General features: G+C 43.7%; 1 protein-coding gene across 2 annotated transcripts; it reads left to right on the top strand.

Annotated features, from left to right (window-relative positions):
• sema3aa (sema domain, immunoglobulin domain (Ig), short basic domain, secreted, (semaphorin) 3Aa) lies at positions 1–25,376 on the top strand. 2 transcript variants are annotated; one of them, XM_086058750.1, is made up of 17 exons: positions 2–578; positions 12,874–13,034; positions 13,853–13,915; positions 17,843–17,962; positions 18,079–18,169; positions 18,242–18,361; positions 19,391–19,533; positions 19,695–19,809; positions 19,891–19,960; positions 21,281–21,425; positions 21,651–21,870; positions 21,940–22,031; positions 22,679–22,720; positions 23,332–23,489; positions 24,151–24,218; positions 24,291–24,454; positions 24,539–25,376. In XM_086058750.1, exons 1-17 carry the CDS (start codon positions 473–475, stop codon positions 25,175–25,177), a joined length of 2,517 nt encoding a protein of 838 aa, XP_085914876.1. In that variant the 5' UTR covers positions 2–472; the 3' UTR covers positions 25,178–25,376. The 2 variants fall into 2 exon arrangements, with proteins under 2 accessions (XP_085914875.1, XP_085914876.1); XM_086058749.1 differs by having other exon boundaries at positions 1–578; positions 19,695–19,960.
• Positions 25,377–25,690: the final 314 nt, after the last annotated feature.

The raw sequence follows: 25,690 nt of genomic DNA, 5'->3' as shown, positions 1-25,690 counted from the left end.
CTCTCTCTCTCCAGCAGTCTGCTGTAGTTCCACGCCAGGATTAGAAGATTGCCGCCAGTGTCTGCTCATAGGAAAAAGGAGAGAAGACTGAAAGAAAAAATATCCGGAATATAAGACAGCCTTCATTTGGCACATTTTGGCAGTTCAACTCATTCCCAAGTCTCCGGCATCTTATTGCGAAGACATTACTTGGGACGTAGATTGATGACCACAGGGACTACCTTCTGGACATCCATACGGAGAGCCATGTGAGCTGCACACCACCTCAAACTGTCCAACACTCTTTAGCTACCTTAGCTAAAGGGAGCACACCTTGGATTCTTGCCCTTCCCTGGATCATTCACTTTGCGTACGTGCCCAGAGGGATTCTACGGGCTCGTCGCTCTGCCTCCTGGAATCACTCATCTTGGGGTGCTGGTAGGGCTGTGAGTGCCCCCCTGGTCTGGAGGCCAGCCGGCAGCACTCCAGCACCATGGATTACCTGTTTGGCTTTGTGGTGCTGCTGTGCGCGGCTATGCAGCCGGGAAGTGGACTCGAGCCCAAGCACAATGTGCCCAGGCTAAAGCTGTCATACAAGGGTAAGCCCATTCGTTTCACCCTCCAATCTCCTGGCTAATGTGGGACCTTGGCAGAGCAAGACTTGTCTAGTCTCTTTTTTTGCCCACGGGCACTCTTTCATTCTTTTCTTTTCATCTATTTTTTGCTCAAGGATTTTTTTTCTCCTCTAATTTTGTGTGTCTATTTAAGTCGCTGGTTACCTCCAAAAGCATCTCCCATTAACTTCTCTGTTACTTTCCCTCTCTGTTATGCTTTGAATTTGCTATTCACGTTACATATATCCAGATTGGTTCCATATGCCGAGGTAGAGCTCTTGCCTGAAGTTAAATGTATATATTGGACCCTGTCCCCACTGTGCCGCCCTGTTAAGTGCCCTGGACAACCAGTAGAGCCTCAGTTTTAATGGCTTCTGTCCCAAAATCCACCGTTAAGTAAGGTTGTTTCAGTTTTAACACAGAGCCATTCTTTGAATCAAAGCTGTGCCCAAAATGGAAGTAGAGTTTGACTAAATATGTTTACCAAAGTTTTATTTTGAATGTTGAGTGGTGCATGTGTACATTTTTGGACGTAGATGGCAAACATGTCAGTGCCTCTTGCTGCGTTATTTTGAGGGGCGACTGCTGAGGGCTGTTTCTTCCGACCCTCGTGCCTCCTCCCCACCGCTGAATCCCACTTTTTCTAATAGCAAACTTTTCCTCTTCGCTTGGAATAATAACATTTTCGGCATACTTTTGGGAGGTTAGGAGGGAGGCTGTTGTGGTTCTCGCCCTAAAACATGCTCCAGAGAGTGTGGTCTCTTTATTTTCGTCTCTCTCGTAAAAACGTTGCCCGGGAAAATTTATGATCAATCGCCGTCAATTTGCAAGTGACAACAGGACTTTGTGGTGCAAGGTTCCCTTGTGTGCTTGACTTTGCAGACCAAAGTTTTGGTCCCTGGGATAATTTTGCTCCAGTTGAGAAATATATTTAGAAATCTTGTGAAGGGGCTGAATGTGATGTTTGCCACTCTAATTGATGTTCTATCTTTGGCCGACTTGTTTGCTGTAACTTATGTTTAGCGGCCTGCTATATGACATGTTTCATCCTTCCGACGAAGCGCAGGTTGTAATTTTGGTGTGATATATTTCCCATTATCGCAGTTTGTGTCCACTCTCACCCTGTGCTTGGGCCCCAATTCTCAGTAGGCAGAGACGATACGAGGACTTTTATTGAATCAAAATAATCGCGGGTGGTACAAAGTGGGCGGTCGCCCAAGGTGAAATTTGTGCGGCTTGATTGGAAGAGAAGGACCCTGACAGTGGCACACTGTCGAGATGCACATGAAGCGTTACCTGGGCAACCAAAGCCTGGAAAGCTGAAGAATGAAGGGCTTCAAGCGTGCATCTCGGAGGACGCAAATAAATCTGCCAGGACTCACCTGATCCGAGTCAGACCTCCCCTGGGTGCCATAGTGGAGGCTGGCCTGCAGGCGTGATGGGGGAAAAATGTCATCCATCCCTCAGCCATCTGTGTGAAGAATGCTAGAATGGTTCCCTGACTGTTACTCAAGAGAAATACACTGTCATCCAGTATCTGTATTAAGTGCATGAGTGATGAATTAGAGAGCACAACCTCTTTGTTTGTGCGATGGGACTTGACACTCTCCCTGGTGACTTTTTGTGAAAAAATATTGTCTGGTCTTATAATTAGACACCTGGTTGTGTGCGTGTGCATCTGCCAACAAATCTGTCGTTGATTGTGTGCATCGGCGCTCGCATTGTCTGGAGCCCCACAGGTGTCTCAAGGCGCTCTTGATGCCTGTCACAGGACTGGAGGAAGGGTTGCTGGCACGAATTGGCAGCAAGACGGTCACAGACGGAAGCGAGGCTGGCCGCGGAGTGAGGTGTCACTCATCCCTTCTTCCTGCATAGTAATTAAGTCAAATAAACGACAAGGCGGAATCCTCCCGAGCGAGACGAACGACCACACGGGTGCAGAGTGATGCCTCGGATGAAATAAGCGGGGCCTGTGATTTTGGGACTGTCAAATAAACAAGCCAGCACACGAAGCAGAGAACGGCCGACAACACCCTTTCAGAGAGTCGGACGACGTCTCTGATTTAGCTCATGTGGAAAGGACGCGGCGACGAGCGGGCAGTTGGCCGGCAGATAAAATGAGCCCTCGCGGGACAGCTGGCGCAGCAAGTGCAGAGTGAATGATTTCCCAGAGGGGGCCAGTTGGGACGCTGGGCAAAAAAAAAATAATGGCCCCGCTTTTCAGAGAGGAAGATCGCAGGAGTTAATGATTTTCTCTCTTCATGGAATAAAGTCTTTTACCTCTACTGGAGAAAGCCAACTTCAAGCGAAGTTGGTCTTAGGGATAGTAAAGATAATCATGGGCTTCCTGCTGTAATTAGTGACGGTTAGGTGAGAATGGAGGGTGGAATGGAAAGGCGGCTCCGAGCTTAACCCTTTCTCGTTCGGTACGCAAGCCAACTGAAAATACTAATTCTTGTTAAGAAAAATGTGAAGCATGTCAACCCAGTGAAAACAATATTGAGTCGCTCAGTCGCCCCATCCGCTTTGCTGCAGACAGCATTGCTCTATCTACAACAAAATTTAGGCTTGAAATCTTCTCGTTTTCTTCCTCTTTGGAAAAGTGGATCATTACTTTCTGTTGGTGACTTTTGGTTGCACACGGATGCTTGTACAAGCACAATACTTTGCCCCCACGGTTCGACGCACTCGTGCATTCCTCAACACAATGCCTGCACAAGCCTCTTACAAACCGAACAGCCACCAGGAGGAACACTGCCCCCTATTGGTCAAGCAGTGTTTATGTATAATTGAAAAGCAGAAGTGACCCCCTAGTGATCCCAAGACTAAAACGCTTTTGGAACCTGATAATTTCTGTCAGCTTGGGTAATTATGGAGTCCACTGTGAAGTGAAGAAGGCTGGGAATCTGGATCAGACTTGCAGCTCTTCAAATAGACTCTTGGTGTGGAACCACATTCACTGCAGTCTGGACTCCATAATAAGCCGGTCTCTGTGATTTTGTCCTTGTCGGCCCCAAAAGAGTCTCGCGTACTTTTTGGGCTGTCTGCTAATCAGCGAGCATCTTCTGTCAGTCTCGTCCGTCCACCCTACCGTGCCGGATGTGGATAATTACAAGGTGTTCTCCATACTTGCCAGCTTTGGAGACGCCGTCCTCCGTGTCATTCCGCTCGGCGGACCTCCTCCTCCGCACAAACCGCAATCCCGCCGACTTTAAGTACAATCTTCAAGCATGTTTTGGATTCTGTCTCCTTGATATGCTTGACTGTCATCTTGAGCGACCCTGATTTTTACGCATTCCACGACACCAAACCCATGTTTTGCCGCGACTTTGTTGTATTTTTTTAAAACATGCGCATGTGTTGAACCCAAATATATCACAGTCCCACTCTGATTCACTCGTGTGTGTGTGTGTGTTTGGCGAGCATGTGCCACACATTCTACAAGAATCTACTCGCGATGACTAAGAGAAGCAATGTGAAGCCCAGTGGAAGCGCATCATTTGGAAGTGTGCAAAGTGGTTTATTTGGGTCCACAGGGAATGGCTTGCATGTCTTAATTCATTAACGGTGCCAAACGATTTTTTGGGGAGTATGAAAATCAATGTTCCCATGAGAATTTAGGACAAAATCAGGTTTTAGATCACCTGAAAATGGTGTATGTCTGTTTTCTACTCAAAATGAACTGCATTCAACCCTGCTACTGGTTCGTGGGTTGGTATTCACAGAATTAATAAAATAATTACTTTTCATGTAACAATGACTTGCACTCATTCATGAAAAAAAGAAGCTTGAATCCACAAAAGTAGTTAAGTTGAGTTGAGTAAAATATCATAAAATACTTTACAAAATATAATAATATAATATAATACAAAAATATAATTTGCTACTAAAAGTAGTTTTTTCTATTTATTACCATCGATACATTTAAGTCCTACTACATACTTTAGAAGATAGAATTACTCATTTAATGTTCAATCATTCTATTAATTGCAATATGTCAACTGTTACGCTCTTCAAATATTGTAGTAAAGTTCTGCATACAATATATCAAAGTAGCATTGTGTTGCATATAGTCCGCTTGTACTGTTGTAGTGCCTCACAAACAATCCAGTTTGTCTGGACTGCTTGAATGGTGCTGATTTGCATCAACAACCAAGATCCGGGCCAGCCGGTTGCCGCGACAATCTCGCGCGGAACGGACGACACCGCCCGACCGGTCGCTCGGAGAAGGCAACGGGGAAACCATCCACCTCGCCGCTGTCTTTGCATCTGCCGCGACGGGCTCGGATTACAGCCGAGGCGCAGATTTGCTGAACCGCGGGTATGAACGGGTGCTGCCACCTGCTAAGGCTCGTCAGTCGCAGAGGAGAGGAGGGCGCGCCGCTCGATCCCAGCAGAATCGGATTACAAATTAGTGGACGACGGACTGATGGACAACACGCGGACACATGCGTGATGGGAGGAAAATGTTCAACTGCTTTTTCGTGGCAAATACTTGACTTCTTTGTCAAGCTTTGATTCCATGCTCGATTAAGTTCCATGGCGAAGGCAAAGATAGCGTTCGCAATTTAGTGTCCATACCTGTTTTTAATTGGTTACCTCATTTGTACAAACTTCCTAGAAGAATGATGAGCTCTGAAAGGTGCTCCCAAAATGGGTGTTTCAAACCAAAATGGCTGACTTCTTGGTGAATTTTGGCATGGGTCCTTGAGACCTTTTGAGGCATCCTGTCATGATGGATGGATCCACCAAATGCAATGTTGCTCAGTGAAACTGGTGGCACAGGCTGATTTATTTATTTCCTTTATTTAAAAAAATTATTTTTGACAATTTTATGTTTTATGCAGCCCCACTAGTCTAATTATGGTATTCTGGTTAATATTGTGTTAGTGGAATATGAGTTAAGCAGCTAAATCCAGCCGTATTTATCTATCTCAGGAAGCGGCCATTTTGTCACTTGCTGCTGACTGAAGATGACGTCAATGTTGCTTAGGGCTCAGGTAACAACCAATCACAGCGCAGCTTCAGAAAACAGGTGAGCTGTGATTGGTCGGTGCCTAAGCAACTGTGATGTCATCTTCAGTCGATAGCAAGTGGCAAATTGGCCGCCCCGTAAGATGGATAAAAACGGATGGATTTTGCTTCATAACTTTACATTTCACAAATGTAATATTAATCAGAATGTCATGTTTAAACTAGTGAGGTCATATAACATATTAATGTCAAGAAATATTTAAGGTTGACTTCCAATTGAAGTCCCTAGCAAGGTACAAGCCCTGCAAAATTGCTGTTTCAAACCCAAACTGCTGACTTCCTGTGCAATTTTGGCCATGAATCCTTGAGACTCTTTCATGCGTCCCGTTATGCTAGTTCGCATGTCCACTGAATTATGTGTCATTTGCCGAAACTGGTGTCGATGGCTACTTTTGAACTTTCTAGGTTTTCTTGTGTTTCCCTTTTGAATGAATTAGTGCGTGTTTTGTCTCACTGGGGCGCCGACCGTCATTGTGTTCACTATCCACACTTTGCCCTCTCGCTTTTTCTGCAGCCTCGCCTCATTAGTCTGGAATAAAATGTCAGTGGCGACACGAAGCAGACACACGTGACCGCGCTTGTAACCGCAGCCTCCGCGTTTGATTCATCTGCAGAGCAGCTCCATGCCACGCCGGCATTTGCATACAAACCCCATCTGCGTGTGTGTTTGTGTGTGTTAAATGAGAAGCAGAGAGCGTGCATGTCGCATGATTATTTAGCGGCGTGCGCGTGCAGGGTCGCTGCGGTGGGTGCCTTCGGGCCTCCAGCCTGTCTGTGGTCGGCGCGCTCGCTGTGGTCCCGCCGCGCAGTGACAGGAGGAGACGCACTAATCAAATGCTTCCATATTCAACCACTATTTACAACGTGTGTGTGTCTGGGTGCGTGCTTGCCTGCATTTTTCAACTCCTCTCGTGTTGAGTTGTCTCTCGCTTTGCCTCCTTTGCCCGTATGTGCCTCACACCAATGATAACTTGTAGTGCGATACAGTAAAACATTATTCGCTATACTGAGCGTGGTGTTCCTTATGTTGTGGCCATCCCATTCATGAGTATGGCAGTGAACCAAATATTAGGAACACCACTCAACTTTTTGAAACAAAAACTCAAGAAAACCTACAGAATTACTTTTACTTATGCCTTAATATCATTAAATGATATATATATATATATATTATTATTATTATTATTTTTTTTTTTTTTTTATGGAATTCTGTGATAGTACATTGACGGGAATAATAAACAAATATTCAGTGAAAATAAAAAAATTCAAGTCAAATAGTTATTTTAAAAGTGAAAATATGTTGAATGATAAAAAAAAAAAGTAACTACAAATAAAGATATAAGTAATAGAGTGAAAGCATAGAAAATAAGTATATAAGTAAAATAAAAATAAAGTACAGTAATAAATAAAAATGCAAAGGAAAATAATCACATTTAAAATATAATAGTGAAAAACATGTTTTTAAAAAGGGAAAAAAATACGTGAATCAAAGTAAAGTAAAATCTACACAAAATAAAATAAACGCAGTTAAAAAAAAATTAATAAAATAAAAAATCGGAAAAAAGATGATTTAAAAAATTGTTTTATCATGACCGGAAACAGATTTTGTATTTATCTTGCATCAAAAAATGATTATGATCATAAAAAATAAAAATAAAACATACAGTAATTTCCTTGGCAGCGGGCGTGAAAGAAAATCCATCTACTCTATATTAATATTATTATTATTATTTTGCCAATCAGACAGTGTGTCGTAGCCAATGCATTGTAAGTGCACTTGTTTCTAACTGTGTGTGTGCAAATGTGACGCTGAGGGGCGAACGTTTGACTTAACGCTCCTTCTTTTGTTCCGCTCTTCACTCGTCCAACCCCTCGAGGGCTGATGAGAGAGCTCGGCATTTCGGCATGCTGACATTCGACACACGCTTGAGCTGCTCTTGGAAAGTCCAACACTCCAAAAATATGAGAACCATTTCAAATGTGGCAGCAGAGAGACGAGAGTTGTGTGCAAACTGTCATCTTTGTACCTGGCACCTGGTTGTGTTGTTCCCTGCGTCGCCACGGCAACAGTCCCATACCTGCTACTGTGAAGAAAAGCCAGCGAGGGAGGAGAACTTTGTGTGGATATCCTTGAGCTTAAGATAATATTTGAACACATTGTGGAGGGCCGTGCTCATTTTCCATGCCTCTTTTCTTTTCTTTCCCTTTTGCCGCCTCCCCGCACCTGCGTTTTGAGGCCCAAGTTTCTGCGAACACACACCAAGAAGAAAAGGAAAGGGTTTTGAGGTGGAGGTTGGAACACGCCAAACAAAACGTACAAAAACGACACATCTTTGCTTGTATAAAGACCAAATCGCACTTGAAGGACGGCAACTCCCTTTTTTCCATCCTCATCAAGACACTCCTTTCACGTGATCGAGTCGTACAACTCAAAATGTCACAAATGTTCGGTGTGAGGACCTTTATGGGATCTGATGCAGTATCCTTAGTCTGATTTGTTTTTTTGTTTTCAGAAATTCCACACACAAGAAGAGTCCAGTAGTTTGCATGACCTGGTGATCCACATTTGGATTTGACATTCTTATGACGGACAAGTTAAAAATGACTTGGGCAGTTTTAAGGCTAACAATATGTCTGTGTGGCGTGATGCTGTGACCAAGTGGATCACACTGACATGAAAAACATTGAATAAACATAAAATACGAACATAAAATAAACATTCCCCCCCCAAAAAAATTCTACAAGCATATACAGTAATTTCTGGACTACAAGCCGCTACTTTTTTCATTTTCATTCGACCCTGCGGCTAATACAACGGTGCGACTTATCCATCAGATCGTAAGGGAGGGGGCGCACTATAAAGGAAGCGCAAGAGCGTCAGACAGAGCAAAACAAACCAAGTGAGCCCAAATACAGTAGTAGAGACAGAACAAGAGCGAGGCAATTTGCGGTAACATTAAAACTCCTGCGGCTTACAGTCGGGTGCGGCTTATATGTGTAACAAACTTGAGTATTCCCCAAATTTTGCCAGCGCGGCTTAAAGTCAGGTGCGCCTGATAGTCCAGAAATTACTGTCATAAGATTCTTAAAATATTATGTATTAATTAAAATAAAAAAAAGCATTACAAATTATTGTGCATTATTTCAAAAATATTCTAAAATATGTGGAAAATTTGTGAAAAATCTTATCTGATAATAAGGTTGAGAAAATTAAAACTGATTACAATAAAGTTTCTATTTCAAGAATTGAAAATTACGAGGAAAAAAAGTTCTTACATGAATAATGCTGTTATGTAAATATGTATATAAAGTTGTACAAGAAGAGTGTAAAAGCTTAATAATACGCTACAAATAATAAATTGTAATTTCAAGTCTAAAAAATGGTTATAACAGTCAAAGCTGTAGTATAGCAAAAAAAATTTTTTTTTATAAAAGTGGTTGAATATTACAAAAATAAAATGGTAATTTCAAGTAAATTATTACAGGAGAAAACAAAACACAAACAAAAAAGCTAAAATTCATAGAAAAAATTTACTCAATTCTTGTGTTTTTACTTCCTTGATAAATACAATTATTTATTTATTTATTTATTATTTATTAGGGGTGGGTGATACGGCCTAAAAAGTATATAACGATATATCAAAGAAATTTGCGGTGACAATATTTTAGACAATATTGGTAATCATTTCTGAACATTAGATTTGTGATTGATGTTTTGGAATAATAGCACTTTTATTGCACCACAATATTTAAGCCACCTTTTTTTCCACAATTGAAAAGTAAACAAAGTGCAAATATAGCAACCGTAATGGAATGAGCGAGCGTGTGTATATATGTATGCATAAATATATGTGTATATACAGTATGTGTATATATATATAGTGCTCAGCATAAATGAGTACACCCCCTACAAAAAATAACACTTTAAACAATATATCCAATCAAAAACAATTTTCTAAATATTGACAAGACTACATTTACATGTCTCCTGATCTGAACCCAATTGAACACCTATGGGGAATTCTAAAGAGAAAAGTTGAGCATCACTCTCCATCCAGTATCCAGTCTCTAAAAGAGGCCATTCTTGAAGAATGGAAAAAGATTGGTGCAACAAAATGTTGGCAGCTTGTTCATTCAATGCTTAGAAGACTTAGTGCTGTCATTAAAAAAAAAAAAAAAAAAAATATATATATATATATATATATATATATATATATATATATATATACAGTTGATGCTTTAAATGTACCCGTCTGTTGAATCCACACGATCACACACACTGACGCAACTGAACTCCTATGACGTCATAAAAATCAATAAATGTGAAATCCCGCCCAAGGTTTGTCTTTGATTACGGCGCAGCGTGTGGGTGTCGACGCCCGTCATCCAATTCATTGTTTGCTCTTCAGTCAAGTGCGCGTGTGTGTGATTTGAGAATAAAACAATGGAACAACAACATTGTGGTTCACACTCAATGTTAACCATGTGCGTGTTTTACTACTGTTTTTGTTTTTTGCACACACACCAGTAAGTACGTCAGATGGTAAAAAGTGTGACACACACACACACACATTTATTTGTATACAGTTCATAGGTGAGTGTATGACTTCAAAGCGACTGAGTTTGCACTGCGTAAGCAAAAATGGCGATTGGATTTGACTGGGACCAAGTGTGTGTGTTTGTAGTTTTGTAAACATGCACAAGAGCACGTAAGAGTCGTCGTCTTCTGGTGCGCGAACGTTGAGTGGAGTGTGCGGCGTCCAAGCGAGCGTGTCCGTGTTTAAGTTGGAGGTCGCCTCATTTCCCCCAGCGCACGCACACACACACACACACACACGCTAGATCACAGTCGTGTGTTTTTGTTTGCAGTGAATGCAACTGAGAGTGCTTTGTACTATTTTGACTTTCTCCAAACACAATCGCAATTGATAGTGCACCACAGTGACGTTAGCATTAGCATCGGCAGCTAACAGGATGGAAGGGCGCTTTTGCTGGTATGCTTTGGATTTATGAATTTTTTTCCCGTTGTATAAATACATGTGGACGACGATCACAACTGCTCAGTAATCTGCAGTTATATTACTCATTTTTTACGGAAGATAAAGAATATATGCATTTGAGGGTTGATCTATGTGTACTGTTCATTTTGAAATGTTTGTGGCCTAAAGGGATATTGATACTGGAGCATTGATGCTATTTTTAGCCTGTATATGGTATTTTGTATTGCGTTTTAGCATTAAGCTAGTGGATTTTACAAAGTTGTTGTTTTTTACATAGGGTAATTATTTTTATTGTGTCGTCAGTAAACTAAAGAGCTTGAAGAATTGTTCACTATCTGCCAAACAAATGTATGCTTGCAATTCTCTTTTTTTTTTCATCACAAAATATTTTGGACTTAATTGTTTTCTTCTATTAGATGGCGATAACATGTGCCACTCCCACTTCCTGCCGCATCTATCCCATCGTGAAACCTAAAACGACCTCCTCGGGTTCCGTTAACTGGAAATGGCATTTCCTTACACTTCCTCCCGCCGACTCATTTCCTGTGTGTACGTGTGTGTGTGTGTGTACATCAATGACCACAGCGTCCTTCAGCCGAGTGTCGGTGCGCATGGAATGTCCATTGTGGGAGAAAAAGCCACAAACACACACAAGCCCACACACACACGCTGAAGCCATCTGCGGTGGAGTACAAGCCCTCACACACACACACGTATGAGCTCCAAGCACCTTTCCGGGGTGATCCGGCTCCTCCATCGTCCTTTAGCGTGCTCTTGGTGGTCGTCTGGTGTAATGTGGACGCAGATGTCCAAGTGGGTGCAGATGGGAACTACAACGGGCCGTCAATCACGTGGCCATGCGCGTTTGGAAATGCGTGCGCATGTGTGCCGTTCTTCCATACGTGACGCTGACGATGATGGATGACGTTCCGCCGCAGAATCAAAAGCAGGCGCAAGCCACCACGCTATTTGATTTATTCCGCCCGGCTCAAAGTTTTTAAATTTGACGGTGCAGAGCACAATGAGGAACCACATTTGGTTACCACCCAGGCAGCTTGCAAAAGAGTTTTAAAAAAAAACTGTTGTTTTTTTTTTGTCTTATTTATTTATTTAATTATTGAATTATCTTTTTATTATTATTTTTAATGGTTGATGTCCTCGGGGAGGGGGGGGGGGTTATTTTTTTCTCTTTTTTTCAATCCTAAAAAAAGAGGGTTATTTTGAAATGAATATAATAAATCTTCTGTCTTTACAAAGACACTTAACATATTTTTTTATATGGTTAGTGTACTGTGAAAAATATGTAAATCCAAAAACATGTTATCCAAGTAAGATTATGGTAGTACCCCCCCCCCCCCCATGTTTTTCAATGGACAGCCACAATGAGGGATTTTAATGAAATAGAATGATTTAACAAATGTATTGTCAATACTATGGCAAAAAATTTTTTATCACAACATACTTTTTAAAAAAAAATTTTTTTATATGATGCTAAGTGTAGTAAGCGCGAATTATATATTGTCGTGCCTCACCTTACTGAAGGCTGACATCTTTCGCTACCTTCTTTTTGCTACGGATACCTGAAGGAGACAAACTTAGTGAACCTAGTAGCACATTTATTATGAAGCATATCCAAATATAATTCAATAAATATTACAATATCCTTGATTATTATTCAGAATCTTTGTCTTGAAATGAGTGTAGTATTAAGACGGTATGAACATCCACGCCTGACATGAATCGACTGTATACGATTAGTTATGAAGTGGATTAAAAACACTGAATCATAATGTCCTATTGCCAACATTTGCATGCACTCCATTCTTTTCCTGTGTTGTCTGAAGGTTTCTTTTGTTCATCAAATCCTCTCCACGCTCGGCCAGCCTCGTCTTTTAAATGTTAATCGAATGCTACGTAATAATGTCGTGTCACGCCGAGCATTCAGTCACGCTCTGCTTTGTCTTCATTTGCATAATACCGCCTTTACACACACAAACACACAGAACGATTGTGTATGAATTATTCAAGCAATCACACATGAACACACTGAACCGCGATTGGGCCGTCGTGCTGGGACGCTTACGCCGGATGTGGCACGCCGTACCTGGCTGCTGTGCGTCGCCACTGGTGATTTGAAGGCTAATATTGAAAACGTCAATATTCGCCCATTAGCCGCTTGAAAGCTAGAAAAGCTGACTTTCCGTGTTTGAATCTTAAACGCGTTTCTACATGCTTGGTGTTTGCAGAGATGTTAGAGTCCAGCAACCTGGTGAGCTTTGCGGGGCTGGCCAACAGCTCCGGCTACGACACCTTCCTGCTGGACGAGGAGCGAGGCAGGCTGCTGGTCGGCGCCGAGGACCACATTTTCTCCTTCGACCTCGTCAACATCAACAGAGACCGCAAACAGGTACCTGACGTACTGTTGTACACGCAGGTGCCTCAAGTCTGCTAGCTTAATGCTAGCACATTATGGGAAACACAGACAGGGCTAATGAAAATCATCAATGGTGGTTTTGGGAAGACTTGTGTCTTGGAGTGTGTGTTTGCTGACAATAATTGTTGTTTTGTTTTTTTAAATATTTGATATTTGTTGATATTTAATATACAAATAAGAAATTGTATAACGCTTTTCTTTTTATATACAGTAAGTCTCTCAGCATCCACCCTGTCGACACACATAGCTATGCTACGCTAATATGCCAGGCCACGTGCAAACAATTTTACGTTTCTCTAAGTACATAAAGAGTCGTCTAACGTCTCACTCGCTGCCTGTTTATAATCGGTGTGTTTATAATTCATGTGCACACATATGGATTTGCCAAGAGGACAATTTGAATGCATTATTCATACTTTGTGTATTGTCTCTTCCAAGGCGCTCGCTCGCTCACTTTCTTCTCACGTCAGACGCCAGACTGCAGCAAAGTGCGCCCATATGTTACACTTGGGTATAGAAACTTTAATAACAAGCATACTTACTGTACGTACGCGTCTTGCGTGTGTGAGGAGAGATTTTGGAGGTCTAACAGAAAGCAAACGAGCTCAGATTGAACTCCAACATTTTTCTTGAATTATACAAACGTGACTCACGGCGTTCCAGTTTCATGAAACATTCAAGCGCTCCCTCCTTCCGTCCTTTTTTTCCGTCCCTCCCTGTCTTGTCTTTCTCTATTTTTTTTGCTCCACTTTGGGCGCCGAGTGACTTTGTGCACTTTGTCATTTGCTCAGATCGCGTGGCCCGCCACCCCCTCCAAGCGGGACGAGTGCAAGTGGGCGGGGAAGGATCTCGGGGTAAGTCGTTTTTTTTGGCTTCTTTTGCCCACCGCAATGAAACGTCTGCTCCGTGTGTAGCCTTCTCATCCGCTCGCTTTGGTTTGGACTTTCAAGTCCACTTGCGGGACACAACATTAGGTACACAAGCACATTGGAAGGACAAAGATGTTCACAGTTCATCATTGTTACTTATGTGGTGGGTTAAGACGGAGCTTTTTGTAATTATTGGTCACAAATAATAATCAAAGCAAGCATTCACTACTAATGCAATCAGACGCTTATTGTGTCGCTCACAGTCAGCAAAAATAAATATATATATATATATATATATATAGTTTTTAAATGGGCATTCTTTTTCTTGCATTTTATCATGTTTTGGAAATTTAGTATTTTTCATGTCAATCTGGAAACAATAATCATAATTGTACATTTTTGTGGGAATTTTTTTTTGTTTTAATTAAAAGAACATACCTAATAGTTATGTGGTCAGCGAGTGTATGTTTTGGAAAACGGATTATTATGTAAATGTTGACAAATTTAAAATAACAATTGAAATTTTATTTTAAAATAGTCATCATATAAAAGGGGCCCCAATGAGTGTTTTTGTGTTCAAAACCGTATTAAAATACAAATAATGACTTTACCAATGAGTGCACGTTTTGGAAAAAAGAAATTTAATTAAAGATTCCAAACTAACAAATAAATAAAGCCATGCGTTGTATAAAGTATGTATAGTTATTTCAATGAAAAATAATAAGTTATTTAAAAAAATATATATATATATAAAAAGGGAGGGGGCGGGCAGTAAGTCTTTATTTAACAAGGAAAAAGTCATTGTAATTTGGTGAAAAAAAATCACCCCTCATATAAATATCCCCAAAATCCAGTTTTGTTTTGTTTTCATTTTGAAGTTGTTCCATATATTATGTTGTTAGCCTGGTAACACAATTGCCCAAGTCGTATTTTTCTCTTTCTTTTCGGAAAACAAGAAAAAACTAAAGAAATTCAACAAACGAGGATTTTACTTTTACAGAACACCATGACCAGGATGACTGAGGTTTAAAAAAACAACATTTTTAACAAGTACATTGCTATTTTTTGCTGCTATTGTGATAGCAAGATAAAAACCACTTAGACAATTATGCTATTAGTTTAACAATATTTCTTACTTTTATTATGTGGATGGGCGAACAAATCCCTGTTTCCATGTATGGCCACAGTAAGTCAAAGCATGTACTTACCAAGCCCAAAGTATTTTTTGCACATATTTTATCTGAAAATAATTACATCTCCCTACTTAGTGTATCATGCATGTGTGTATAATTCATCCAAGTGTCACAAGTGATGTGGTATAGTTCAAGCCAGCGTGGCAAAACAGATGTTGTTTGTCAGTATTTAAATGACAAGAGGACATTGCACGCATGCACACCCACAGAGGTTATTTATTGCTTTTGTTTGCATGTGCTTGTTTCAAGTGGGAGTGTGTGATTCCACTCACAAGTTTGACCAACACATTTACAGGCGCTTGCTTTGTTTGGGTCGTGCGTTTTGGATAGCTCGTCTCCCTTTGCGCCAACGCGATCTTAATTTCACGTCTGGATCGTGCGTCATCCGCCGTTGCGTTGGCTCGCGTCGGGAGAAAAAACATCGGCACCTCTGCGGGTCGTCTGTTAGCAAAGCGATGAGGCGTTTGCGTGCCGCCGCTGCCACGAAATGTTTACCCTTGAGAGGCGGCCAGCGGGAGCAGATGGAGCGGAACGCACCAGCCAGGCGTCCATCGACAATACTCCCGATGTTCACACGTATCCAAAAACAATCCTCCACCAGCGCAAATTTACAGCAGCTTGGTTGGCGCAGAGCAGCAGCGGAAAATTGAGTCTGCTCATCCCAATATATACAAAATGATTCCCTTTAATGGGACATTTTCATATACAGTAGACCGTTGAGTCATTCCTTGAGGATTGGAAATTCTAAATCAAAATAATGGAAATTTCCATCATTGTATTACTTTTCAATTGTGTCCACATCATTTTGTTGGAAGCAACAACTTAGCCTAGTTGAGTGGGGAAAAAAAGTTCAACTGGTGTAAAGATAACGCATTAATCAAACTTTGAACACAAATAAAGGGGAATAGTTTCCCGCAAAAAAAATCTACGAATGCCGCGACGTTTTCTATGAATTTTTTTCAATTTAAAACATTTTATTCTGGCAAATTTTCATTTGACCAAATCTGTTTTCATGAATAGCTCAAGTGTAAATACTGTCTCAGCAGGTCTGTCTGTACATTATATCCACCTCAAAGATGGATTGACTCGTTTATGGTGTTGACCGATGACTGGACTGCCTCCCACGTCGCTAATGAGTCCAACCTGAAGACAGCCATGTCAAATTTTTAGAGGGGTCGATTCTGAGCGGCCTAGGGGAGGTTTGACTTTTAAACGACGGCGTGGGAATGATGTCGTGTGCAGTTAGGAAACACAGAGGGGGAAATCATTAAGGTGTAGGCTGTATGTACCATACTATAAGTACGGATGAGGTCAGCCACAATTCACCAAGTAAGATCTCAGCAGCGATCATCTGGGTGAACTGGACAAACGTTTTAGTGGGCTAGCCGCTAGTAAAAAAAAAAGTTTTATTTTTTGTTTCATTTCTACATGTGTGCTTTGACCTGTGGCTAGCACCCACTTAGCTAAACAGAGCCATATTTTTCTGTCGGTCCATCAAAAGCTTTTCTAATGTTCACGCTTGTTTTTCTTTTTACATAACTGATGACCTACAAAGTTCAAATGACCTTTAGGAATCTGTGGGAAGCACACAATTGTCTAAATGATACACACACAAATCTGAACAAACGTTAGTAATGTTGGGCTAGTATCATTTAGTTTTTTAATAAAAAAACACACACGCAAGCAATCAGGCAAATCTAGCCTTTTTCTTTTCAAAATTAACTCATTCTGTCCATCTAAAAAATGTGTTTCCAAGCAGCTTGTCAAATATTCACTCTTTCTTTACAGGAATTCTGATAAATGACAAAAAAAAAAAAGACAAATGACCATTAGCAGCTTGTGGCTAGCACCCGGTTAACTGTGTTGTGTCCCTCAAAAATGATAAAACAGCGAACGCTTGAACCTGTTTCTGTACAATGTTCAAACATCCTGTCCATCTAACAGTTCCAGTTTACAAGAATTTGTGTCATGTCCAAAGATAAGCGAACACTACTGCAACGTGGCTAGCACTCTGTGAGCGTTACTGCTAAAAAAAAAAAGGGGGGGGGGGGTGGGGGACCTGACATGCAAAGCTTTAATTCTGTCCAACGCTAACATAAAACGGTTGTGGTTGAAAGTGTTCTGTCTCCACACGTAGACCCTGAAGGCTTCCTTGTGCACTTTAAACAAACGGTCCTGTGGTCGGATTGTGTTACAGTTCAGGAGACTGTTGCTAGCGTTCATGCAAAGCTAAGGCGGCTGTCTGTCTATATTTACATTACAGATGTTGTATTTTCATAAACGAGGGCAAATAAGTGCAACCTAAATGTCTTGAACACATGTGCCCAAATGGTCTCCATTAATAATTTTTCTCGAACGACAGTCCCGCTGATTAGCATGGCGCTAAACAGCCTTCCGCTGTTGGGAATGTGTCTGTGTGCTCTCGCGCCAAACCAAATACATGATTTCGACATGTGGAATATTCCCCACCTGAAGCGGATTTGCCTGATTTCTCTCACAGGTGGGATTTGCTTAAAAGGGAGCGGAAATTTCAGGGTTATTATTTTTTCTTTCTTGGAAATCCCCCCCCTCCCCACACTTTTGAGCGGAATCCCACCTGAGAGTGTTCCAGGCCTCTTCCATTTTCTAACGTCACACTTGTTTCAATTAGCCTCCATGTTGTTTTCAGAGAGGACTTAAAAATTTCACGTGCGAATGTTCCCTGTTGCACCTTTTGCAGAAAGAGTGCTCCAACTTCATCCGCGTGCTGCAACCCTACAACCAGACCCACTTGTTTGTCTGCGGCACTGGAGCCTTCCATCCCATCTGCTCTTACCTGGAAATGGGCAAGAAAGCTGAGGTAATGAATTACAATACACAGACAGATATTGTGCAAGCAGCATTGTACGTGCCAATGACCAATTCATCGTTTCCTGATATTTCATCAATTGACTTATTGACTCTTTCCTTCCACAGGACAACATCTTTCGGCTGGCCTCGCATTTCGAGAACGGTCGCGGTAAAAGCCCCTACGACCCTAAAATGCTCTCGGCGTCGCTCCTGATCGGTGAGTCGGGTTTTTGGGCTGGGACGATTGCAAACCTGGAAGCCCCTAACCACCGCTCTTTTTCCCCGCCAGACGGGGAGCTGTACTCGGGCACGTCGGCCGACTTCATGGGACGGGACTTTGCCATTTTCCGAACGCTGGGGGATCACCATCCCGTCAGGACAGAGCAGCACGACTCCAGGTGGCTCAACGGTAAGTCAAGCGGAAACAGAAGCCGGCATCAGGAGGATTATTGGCCGCTATCTCTCAGCATCACGAACCTTTTCCTCGAGCCATGGCAGACCCCCCCCCCCCCACTTCCATCCTTTTGCTTTCCCACACTGCTAATCCACTCTCAGCTGTTTTCCTGTTGTGGAGTCAAATTGCACTTCTTCTCCTTCACTGCCTTCAACGATCATACACTCCAGAAGCCTCCGCACCGCTGATGACATATTGCCCTGACGTTAATCCTCCATCTATCTTTCACCTCGTAATGGTAGGGATTACAAAAGAAGAGGATATTAAATTTGCTATTTATCAACGGAAGGCTCACATGTCACAAGAGGGTCCAGGTGCTGAAAATATAAATAAAAAAAAGGTCCGCTTTATGCCTTCGTGGACCCCGTGTTAAAGTCATATTGTGTTTTATTGTACGGTCAAATCTTTTCATATGAAAAAGTCATCTTTCATTGTGCAATTTCCCCTCTGTGCATGCCGCGGCCTTCCAGTTTGCAATTCCACGCAGCGAACTGCGCGACCTCGGCCTGTAATTCATGAAAGTGTCGATTTAATGGCGCGTACTCGCTACGGGGGCTTGCGAGGCGTTGATTCATCGCAGAGGTCTCGCACCTGCCTCCAACGGGGGCTTATAAATCCACGTCCTACTTGAAGAGTCCGGCGCTTGCCCTCCCCGTCCGTCTTTTTTCACAGCTCCTCTGAATCCTCTGAGAAGCGTAACATGGCACCGCTTGTTTCACTCCAGCGCGCCACGCCGGCCCGCTTACGAGCGGAAATCTCCGGCCCTGGACTTTGATTTCCTACCACTCTTAAAATCGAAGCTACAGGGCACAATCACAACCATGTGTCTTTGAGTGGATGTGGTCTGGATGGGGGCTTGAGCAAGGATTTGGAATGGGGGATCACTTTCAGAGGTGTAAAATGGAGGTGAACTGCGTGCCTGGAACAGAGCTGGCTTTGTTCGACTCATTTAATGGCCGCTTTGTTCACTTTTTCCACGTTTAGACCCGAGGTTCGTCGGCATGCACTTGGTCCCGGAGAGCGACAACCCCGAAGACGACAAGATCTTCCTGTTCTTCAAAGAGAACGCCATGGATGGAGAACATACGGGCAAGGCCACCATTGCCCGGATAGGACAACTGTGTAAGGTAACAAAACGGAGCCAACACGGCAACTGCTTCAAGGACAAACGAACTTTGTAGTTCCTGTACAAACAAAAATACAAAATTCTTGAAATGTTTTCATTTTTGTGTATTTTGGTGATCACATTTGAAAAAAGTGAATTGAGCATGTAAATGTTTGTGTGCAGAACGACATGGGAGGCCACCGCAGCTTGGTCAACAAGTGGACCACCTTCCTCAAGGCTCGGCTCATGTGTTCCGTGCCGGGCGTCAACGGCATCGACACGCACTTCGATGAGCTGCGTGAGTTTCCTTCCCCACGGCAAAATGCTCGGAAAAGCTTTTCAAGAAAACGTTTTCACAACTTTGTTTTGCCATTTTCAGAGGACGTTTTCTTAATGAGCTCCAAGGACCCCAAGAACCCGCTCATCTACGCCGTTTTCACCACGTCCAGGTATGCATTCTATATCTTCTTCTCTATGTGTTGTCGGGAATGCGGAGTTTCCCTTAGCAAAATCCTTGACGTTACACTTACAATCTCCACAAGGGGGCGCAACCTCCCCATACGCACATCAATGATTTACAGGTCATGATCCCAGTCGAAAACCCTGTAAAATTTAGCTTGTATATTTCATACTGAGATGTATTTGTTTTGTTGATGTGTTGCTAGTCAACCAGTAGGAACGTTTTTTTAACAAAAATATTTCCTGTAGGATTCTCCCGTTCTTCAGCATTGCACATTATTTTGTTGTCGTTTTAAGATGGCCATCCTCAAACCGTCCACTAATACAATCATAAGCGGGATATCCCGGTTTACCCCCCCCCCCCACCCCCCCACCCCACATCAGATAAGAAACCAAAAATGTGAAAAGCCCAGCTGGTTGCACTTATCATCATAACTCATTTGCATATGTTGCAAACAGGAGTCCAAACACTTACGCTGAATCATCATTAATGATACGATGCGTCTCAACGGGGTGGCGGTGGATGGCTTTTGTCAGTTTTTTGGCTTGTATTCAAGATGAGCGGTCAAGCCGCACACACACAAACACACACAAGCGCACAGTAAATTCAATTAAAGGGCATTGGGGAGTACAAGAGACTTAATTGGTTTTCTAAGCGGCCAGTTTCCAGAGATGAATAGAGCGCAGCTTCTTTTAATATGGCTGCTTAATGGGGCGCCGCCATTGACAGATCAATGTTTGATTGAGTGTGCGCGTGTGTGTGCAGAGTGCGATTGTGTGTGTGGAAATTTCTGCACAAACAGATGTTCCTCTCAAGCAAAAGCGTCGCAGCGTCATTTTGGTTAATTGAATTTCTGTTGAATTAGCACCTCCGGGCGCCCGTTCATTCGTCTTCCGCGCTTTGCTGACTCGAGGCGTACTCGGACGCAATGTGGAAACAAAAGAACGACGCTGGAACGTTTGCGTTCCTGCCATCTGACATCATATTTGATGGATGAACGCGGCGCAGTTGCACGACGTTCACGGTAATAAGCCACATTTGGAATATTCCCATTCCATCGAGCGCTGCCTCTTGGATAACCTGGGACGGATCGTAAATTCGCAAGGAGCGCTTCCACTTTGTTTTTTATAAGATTGATCGATCTCACGGCTTTCTGGGGCAAGTGGAAGCCACAGCCGCGACTTCCAGGGATGCTCTGGAAAGTTCCAGGCCCAAATTCCTGTTGCAAAAAACCTGGAAGCAATCAGAGACGTTCCGATCCGTCACTGTTTTGTCTCCTATGTGCTCACTGGCGCTTTCTCCCCTGCAGCAACATCTTCAAAGGCTCGGCTGTGTGCATGTACAACATGGCCGACATCCGGCGGGTCTTCCTGGGCCCCTACGCCCACAGGGACGGACCCACCTACCAGTGGGTGCCCTTCCAAGGCAGGGTGCCCTACCCCCGGCCTGGAACTGTGAGTGTCATGTCCAGAACGCAACAGATTTTGTACACGAAAAGACAAAGCATTTTAGCCAATCAGAAGCGAGAAGAAAGCCATTTGAGGAAAAGGCTGAATCACAACAATCAAGAAAAGCAAGTGATCATGTGTGCTATATGTGATTAGACTCTACAAAATCCATGACCTGACTCCTAAAACACCAAAACTATTGAAAAATGTCTTCCTGTGTCTCGCCCTCAGTGCCCGAGCAAAACGTTCGGTGGCTTCGACTCCACCAAAGACCTCCCGGACGACGTGATCACATTTGCCCGGGGCCACCCGGCCATGTACAACCCGGTGCACCCCATCGGCGGACGCCCCATCATGGTGCGCACCGACGTGGACTACCAGTTCTCGCAGCTGGTGGTGGACCGCGTGGAGGCCGAAGACGGCCAGTACGACGTCATGTTCATCGGCACGGGTACGAGCAACCTCGGAGCTGCCCTATGTCAACAAATTGCTTCAAATTCAAGTGATGATTTCCTTGCAGATGTGGGCACCGTGCTGAAGGTGGTGACCATCCCCAGGGAGAGTTGGCATGACCTGGAAGAGGTCGTGTTGGAGGAAATGACCGTTTTCAGGGTAGGATTTATAAATAAAAGGGGTGTCAGGCAATTAAAAAAATATATATTGTAATAAATCGCATGACTTCAATAGTTAACTTAACAATTAATTGCAAATTTTACATGTTTTTCATACTTGTTAACATAAAAGTGGGGCTTTTTTTTTTTATAGAAACATGGATGCATGTTTAAGTCATTGATAGTCATTTCATAATTCATCAAATTGAGTTAAAATTAAAAAGATGTACTGTACTGTAAAACGAGTGCGATATTGAATTGGTCATTTTTTTCTGCCACTAGATGGCATAATTGCATTTGTAAGACATTGGTGACAGCTCTGCATTTTTCTTTTCATATTAAGAGTTATCTAATCTTGTGAAATTCTGCACATTTTTTTAATTGTAAAATACAACTTGACCACAGTCTCCACAAATATATGCATTATTATTAAATTTACTGCTAAACTTTGACGTGGATAGGCAGGAATTCCCCCAGTGCAGGCTTGCCGAGTAAGGGGCGGTCATTAATCGTGCGTTAAAAAAATGGTGGTGTTATAGAAACTTTAAATTAACTAATTTTCAATCAATTTTGACACCCCCAATAAATAATAATAATTGTTGTGGAGCAGGTGTGTGTTGAATGATGATGTGTCTTGTTTTATCTCAGGAGCCTACCACCATCACCGCAATGGAGCTGTCAACCAAGCAGGTAAATTACACAGTCAGATTGAATTGCCTGTTGCATAAATAAAAGGCAAAAATCCTTCTGAATTGATTATCTAATATTCACAAAAAGTCTAATGGACCTATACCCAAATATAAACAGGAAGTTGTCCATCTTGGTTTGAAGTAAACATTCTGGGGTCAAATTCCATGACAATGTACCATAGAAAGTGAGAAGGAAAAAAAAAATCAGCCCCCGTCACTCGTTTCACAGATCAACATGAAATTTGGTTGACATGTCAATCATAACAAGGTGCATTAAAACGTCTCAAGGACCCATGCCCAAACTAGAAGGTGGCCGTCTAGGTTTCAGGCAGCCATTCTGCAGGAAAATTTCCATGAAAAAGAAAAAATCTGCCCCTCTTTCACTCGTTTGACTGATCGACACAAAATTGGGAAGACATGTCAATCATAGCAAGAGGCACAAAATTCAACAGACGTGATCACAAGCAGCCATTTGAGGCCAGTTCCCAGGCTTTGATCAATTCCTACTAATCCGTTTTTCCTGATCGTTGTGCTCAAATAATTAGCAGAAATCTGCTCAGAACTTTTTTAATACTCCATTCTTGACTCTCACCCACCATTTTACCTCCACAGCAACAGTTGTATTTGGGCTCGTCGCTGGGCGTGTCCCAGATGTCCTTGCACCGCTGTGAGGTGTACGGCAAGGCGTGCGCCGAGTGCTGCCTGGCCCGGGACCCGTACTGCGCCTGGGACGGCACTGAGTGCTCCAGATACTTCCCCACCGCCAAGAGGTACCGGATCACCTCACTTTCGACACCACACCTGGGAGTTATCAGCGCAGCGGGGAAAAAGTGCTACTAACACAAAACACGGCCAGAACATCTCTGTACATGTAATTAGGTGTTGGGACATTGCACAGGAGCATCCTGACATTCTCCTGCTCTGCAAATATTTCACAATGAGAAGCAGATGGGGCCAAGGAAGGCACAAAGTGTGCAATTCTAGGGGTAACCCCCCTCAAATGTTCTACTTACTCTACATGGACCTTTTTGGCTCTGAAGTCCAATAATGACCCCAATGGGGGAGATGCAGTCCACACACGATTTCTGAGCAGCTCTCGCTTTATTTCCCTCACCTTTGGCTCACCCCTCCTTTCCATTTTTATTTTTACGAGAGGAACAGGAACAGTACGGTAAAAGCTTGACGATGACATTTCTCGCTATTGTCGTTAAAAGAAAAAAGAAAGGCGACTTTCATGGAAATGGCTCATCAGAGGCCACTGAAGGTTTACATTGATTGCATACAGCCCCCATTTCACACGAGTAGTTAAGCAACAGGGGGGGGGGGGGGGGGGGCGGTGACACAGTTGAGATCTTGCTTTGAGTAACATTGCCCCCTACAGGCTGAAAGACAGCAGTACAGGATTCAACTAACTTGGCTTTTTGTTCTCAGGCGCACTCGACGGCAGGACATCAGGAATGGAGACCCACTTTCCCAGTGCTCAGATCTTCAGCATCATGGTTTGTGATAAAAAAAAAAGAAAAACATGCACACACACACAGAAGTTTGGTCTGATGTTGAGTTCCCTTCAGATGACGTTGATGGCCTGGGTGGCGGCATAGGCAGCATCGGCGTGGAGGACCGCACGGTCTACGGCGTGGAGAACAGCAGCATGTTCCTGGAGTGCAGCCCCAAGTCTCAGCGGGCGCTCATCTACTGGCAGCTGCAGACGCCCGTTGGCGAACGCAAACACGAGGTGTGCGCCGCTGGCCATTATTTGCAGTCCTTTGTGCTTTTGGAGTCTTTTGTTGTCTCACTGTCCCTGTGGCGTCGTCCTCAGATCAAGATGGACGAGCGGGTTGTGCGCACGGATCAGGGCCTGCTCATCCGCAGTCTGTCCCAGTCGGACACGGGCGTGTACCACTGCCAGGCGGTGGAGCACGGCTTCATCCAGCCTCTGCTACGCCTCAGCCTGCAGGTCATCCCCGCCCACAGGCTGGGCGACATCCTACCGGGGACGGCCGGGCCCGGGGCGCCGCCCGCCGGCAAGCAACGCGTGTGGTACCGCGATTTCCTGTCCCTGCTGGATCACCCGGACCTCAACAGCGTGGAGGAGTTCTGCGAACGCGTTTGGAAGAAGGAGCGAAAGCCCAAAAAGGTGAAGGCGCCTAACGGCCAGGCGGACCCGCCGCTGCGGCCCAAAGCGTTGGCTCCCAACGCGCAGAAGCTGCAGGCCGGGCCGCCGCAAGGGAAAGCTTGGCTCCACACCGGAGCAGAGAACGCGAAAAATCCAGCCAACTTGGGCACGCTGAGCGTCCAGACGCCCAAGAACCAAGCCAAGACGCAGAGCGGGCCGAAGGGGCAGGCGGCGGCCCGAGCGGGGACCCAGCACGCCACCAAGTGGCGACGCATGCAGGACAACAAGAAGGGTCGCAACAGGAGAACCCACGAGCTGCAAAGACCCCCAAGGAGCGTCTGAGCGGGGTGGGGGTGGGATAAAACACACCAAAAGAAGCACAAAGACGAGCACATACACACACACACACACACATTCTGTAGATTGTATCTCCAGTGTAGGATTCAGTGACCTCACACACACACACACACACACACACACACACACACACACACACACACACACACACACACACACACACACACACACACACACACACACAATCAAGAAATGCACACGAGCTGTGAATATTAGCAGCGGAAAAGCGACGTGTAAAAATGTGCGAGGACATGGCCGGTCGCCATGGATACAGCCCGGCGGACACTTGCACCTCCTTGTACATACATAAGCTAGTCCACACTTAACTGCGGATCAAAGACGGGAAGATGGCGGACAATTCCAGAAGGAAAAAGCAGCACATTCTCCGCAGGACTGGAGCATGCGATCCCCGCCGAATGGAACAAACTCTCGTTTGCTGAAAAGGAGCAAAGAACCTTTCATGTGGCCATGAACACATCACATGCAGTGGGAAGCATC

This window comes from Leptonotus elevatus, chromosome 17 (assembly GCF_054856555.1).
Source record: "Leptonotus elevatus isolate MCC_2025b chromosome 17, RoL_Lele_1.0, whole genome shotgun sequence".
Lineage (NCBI taxonomy): Eukaryota > Metazoa > Chordata > Actinopteri > Syngnathiformes > Syngnathidae > Leptonotus > Leptonotus elevatus.
Note: the sequence above shows the minus strand (reverse complement) of the source record. Positions and strands in the feature narration are given on the sequence as shown.

Bases quoted from the DNA above. Each gene is read 5' to 3' on its own strand.
- sema3aa (XM_086058749.1), top strand. From the start codon at position 473: ATGGATTACCTGTTTGGCTTTGTGGTGCTGCTGTGCGCGGCTATGCAG. The intron at 13,916-17,842 runs GTAAGTCGTTTT...CACCTTTTGCAG, and splicing joins GGGCGGGGAAGGATCTCGGG to AAAGAGTGCTCCAACTTCAT. The intron at 19,961-21,280 runs GTATGCATTCTA...TCTCCCCTGCAG, and splicing joins GCCGTTTTCACCACGTCCAG to CAACATCTTCAAAGGCTCGG.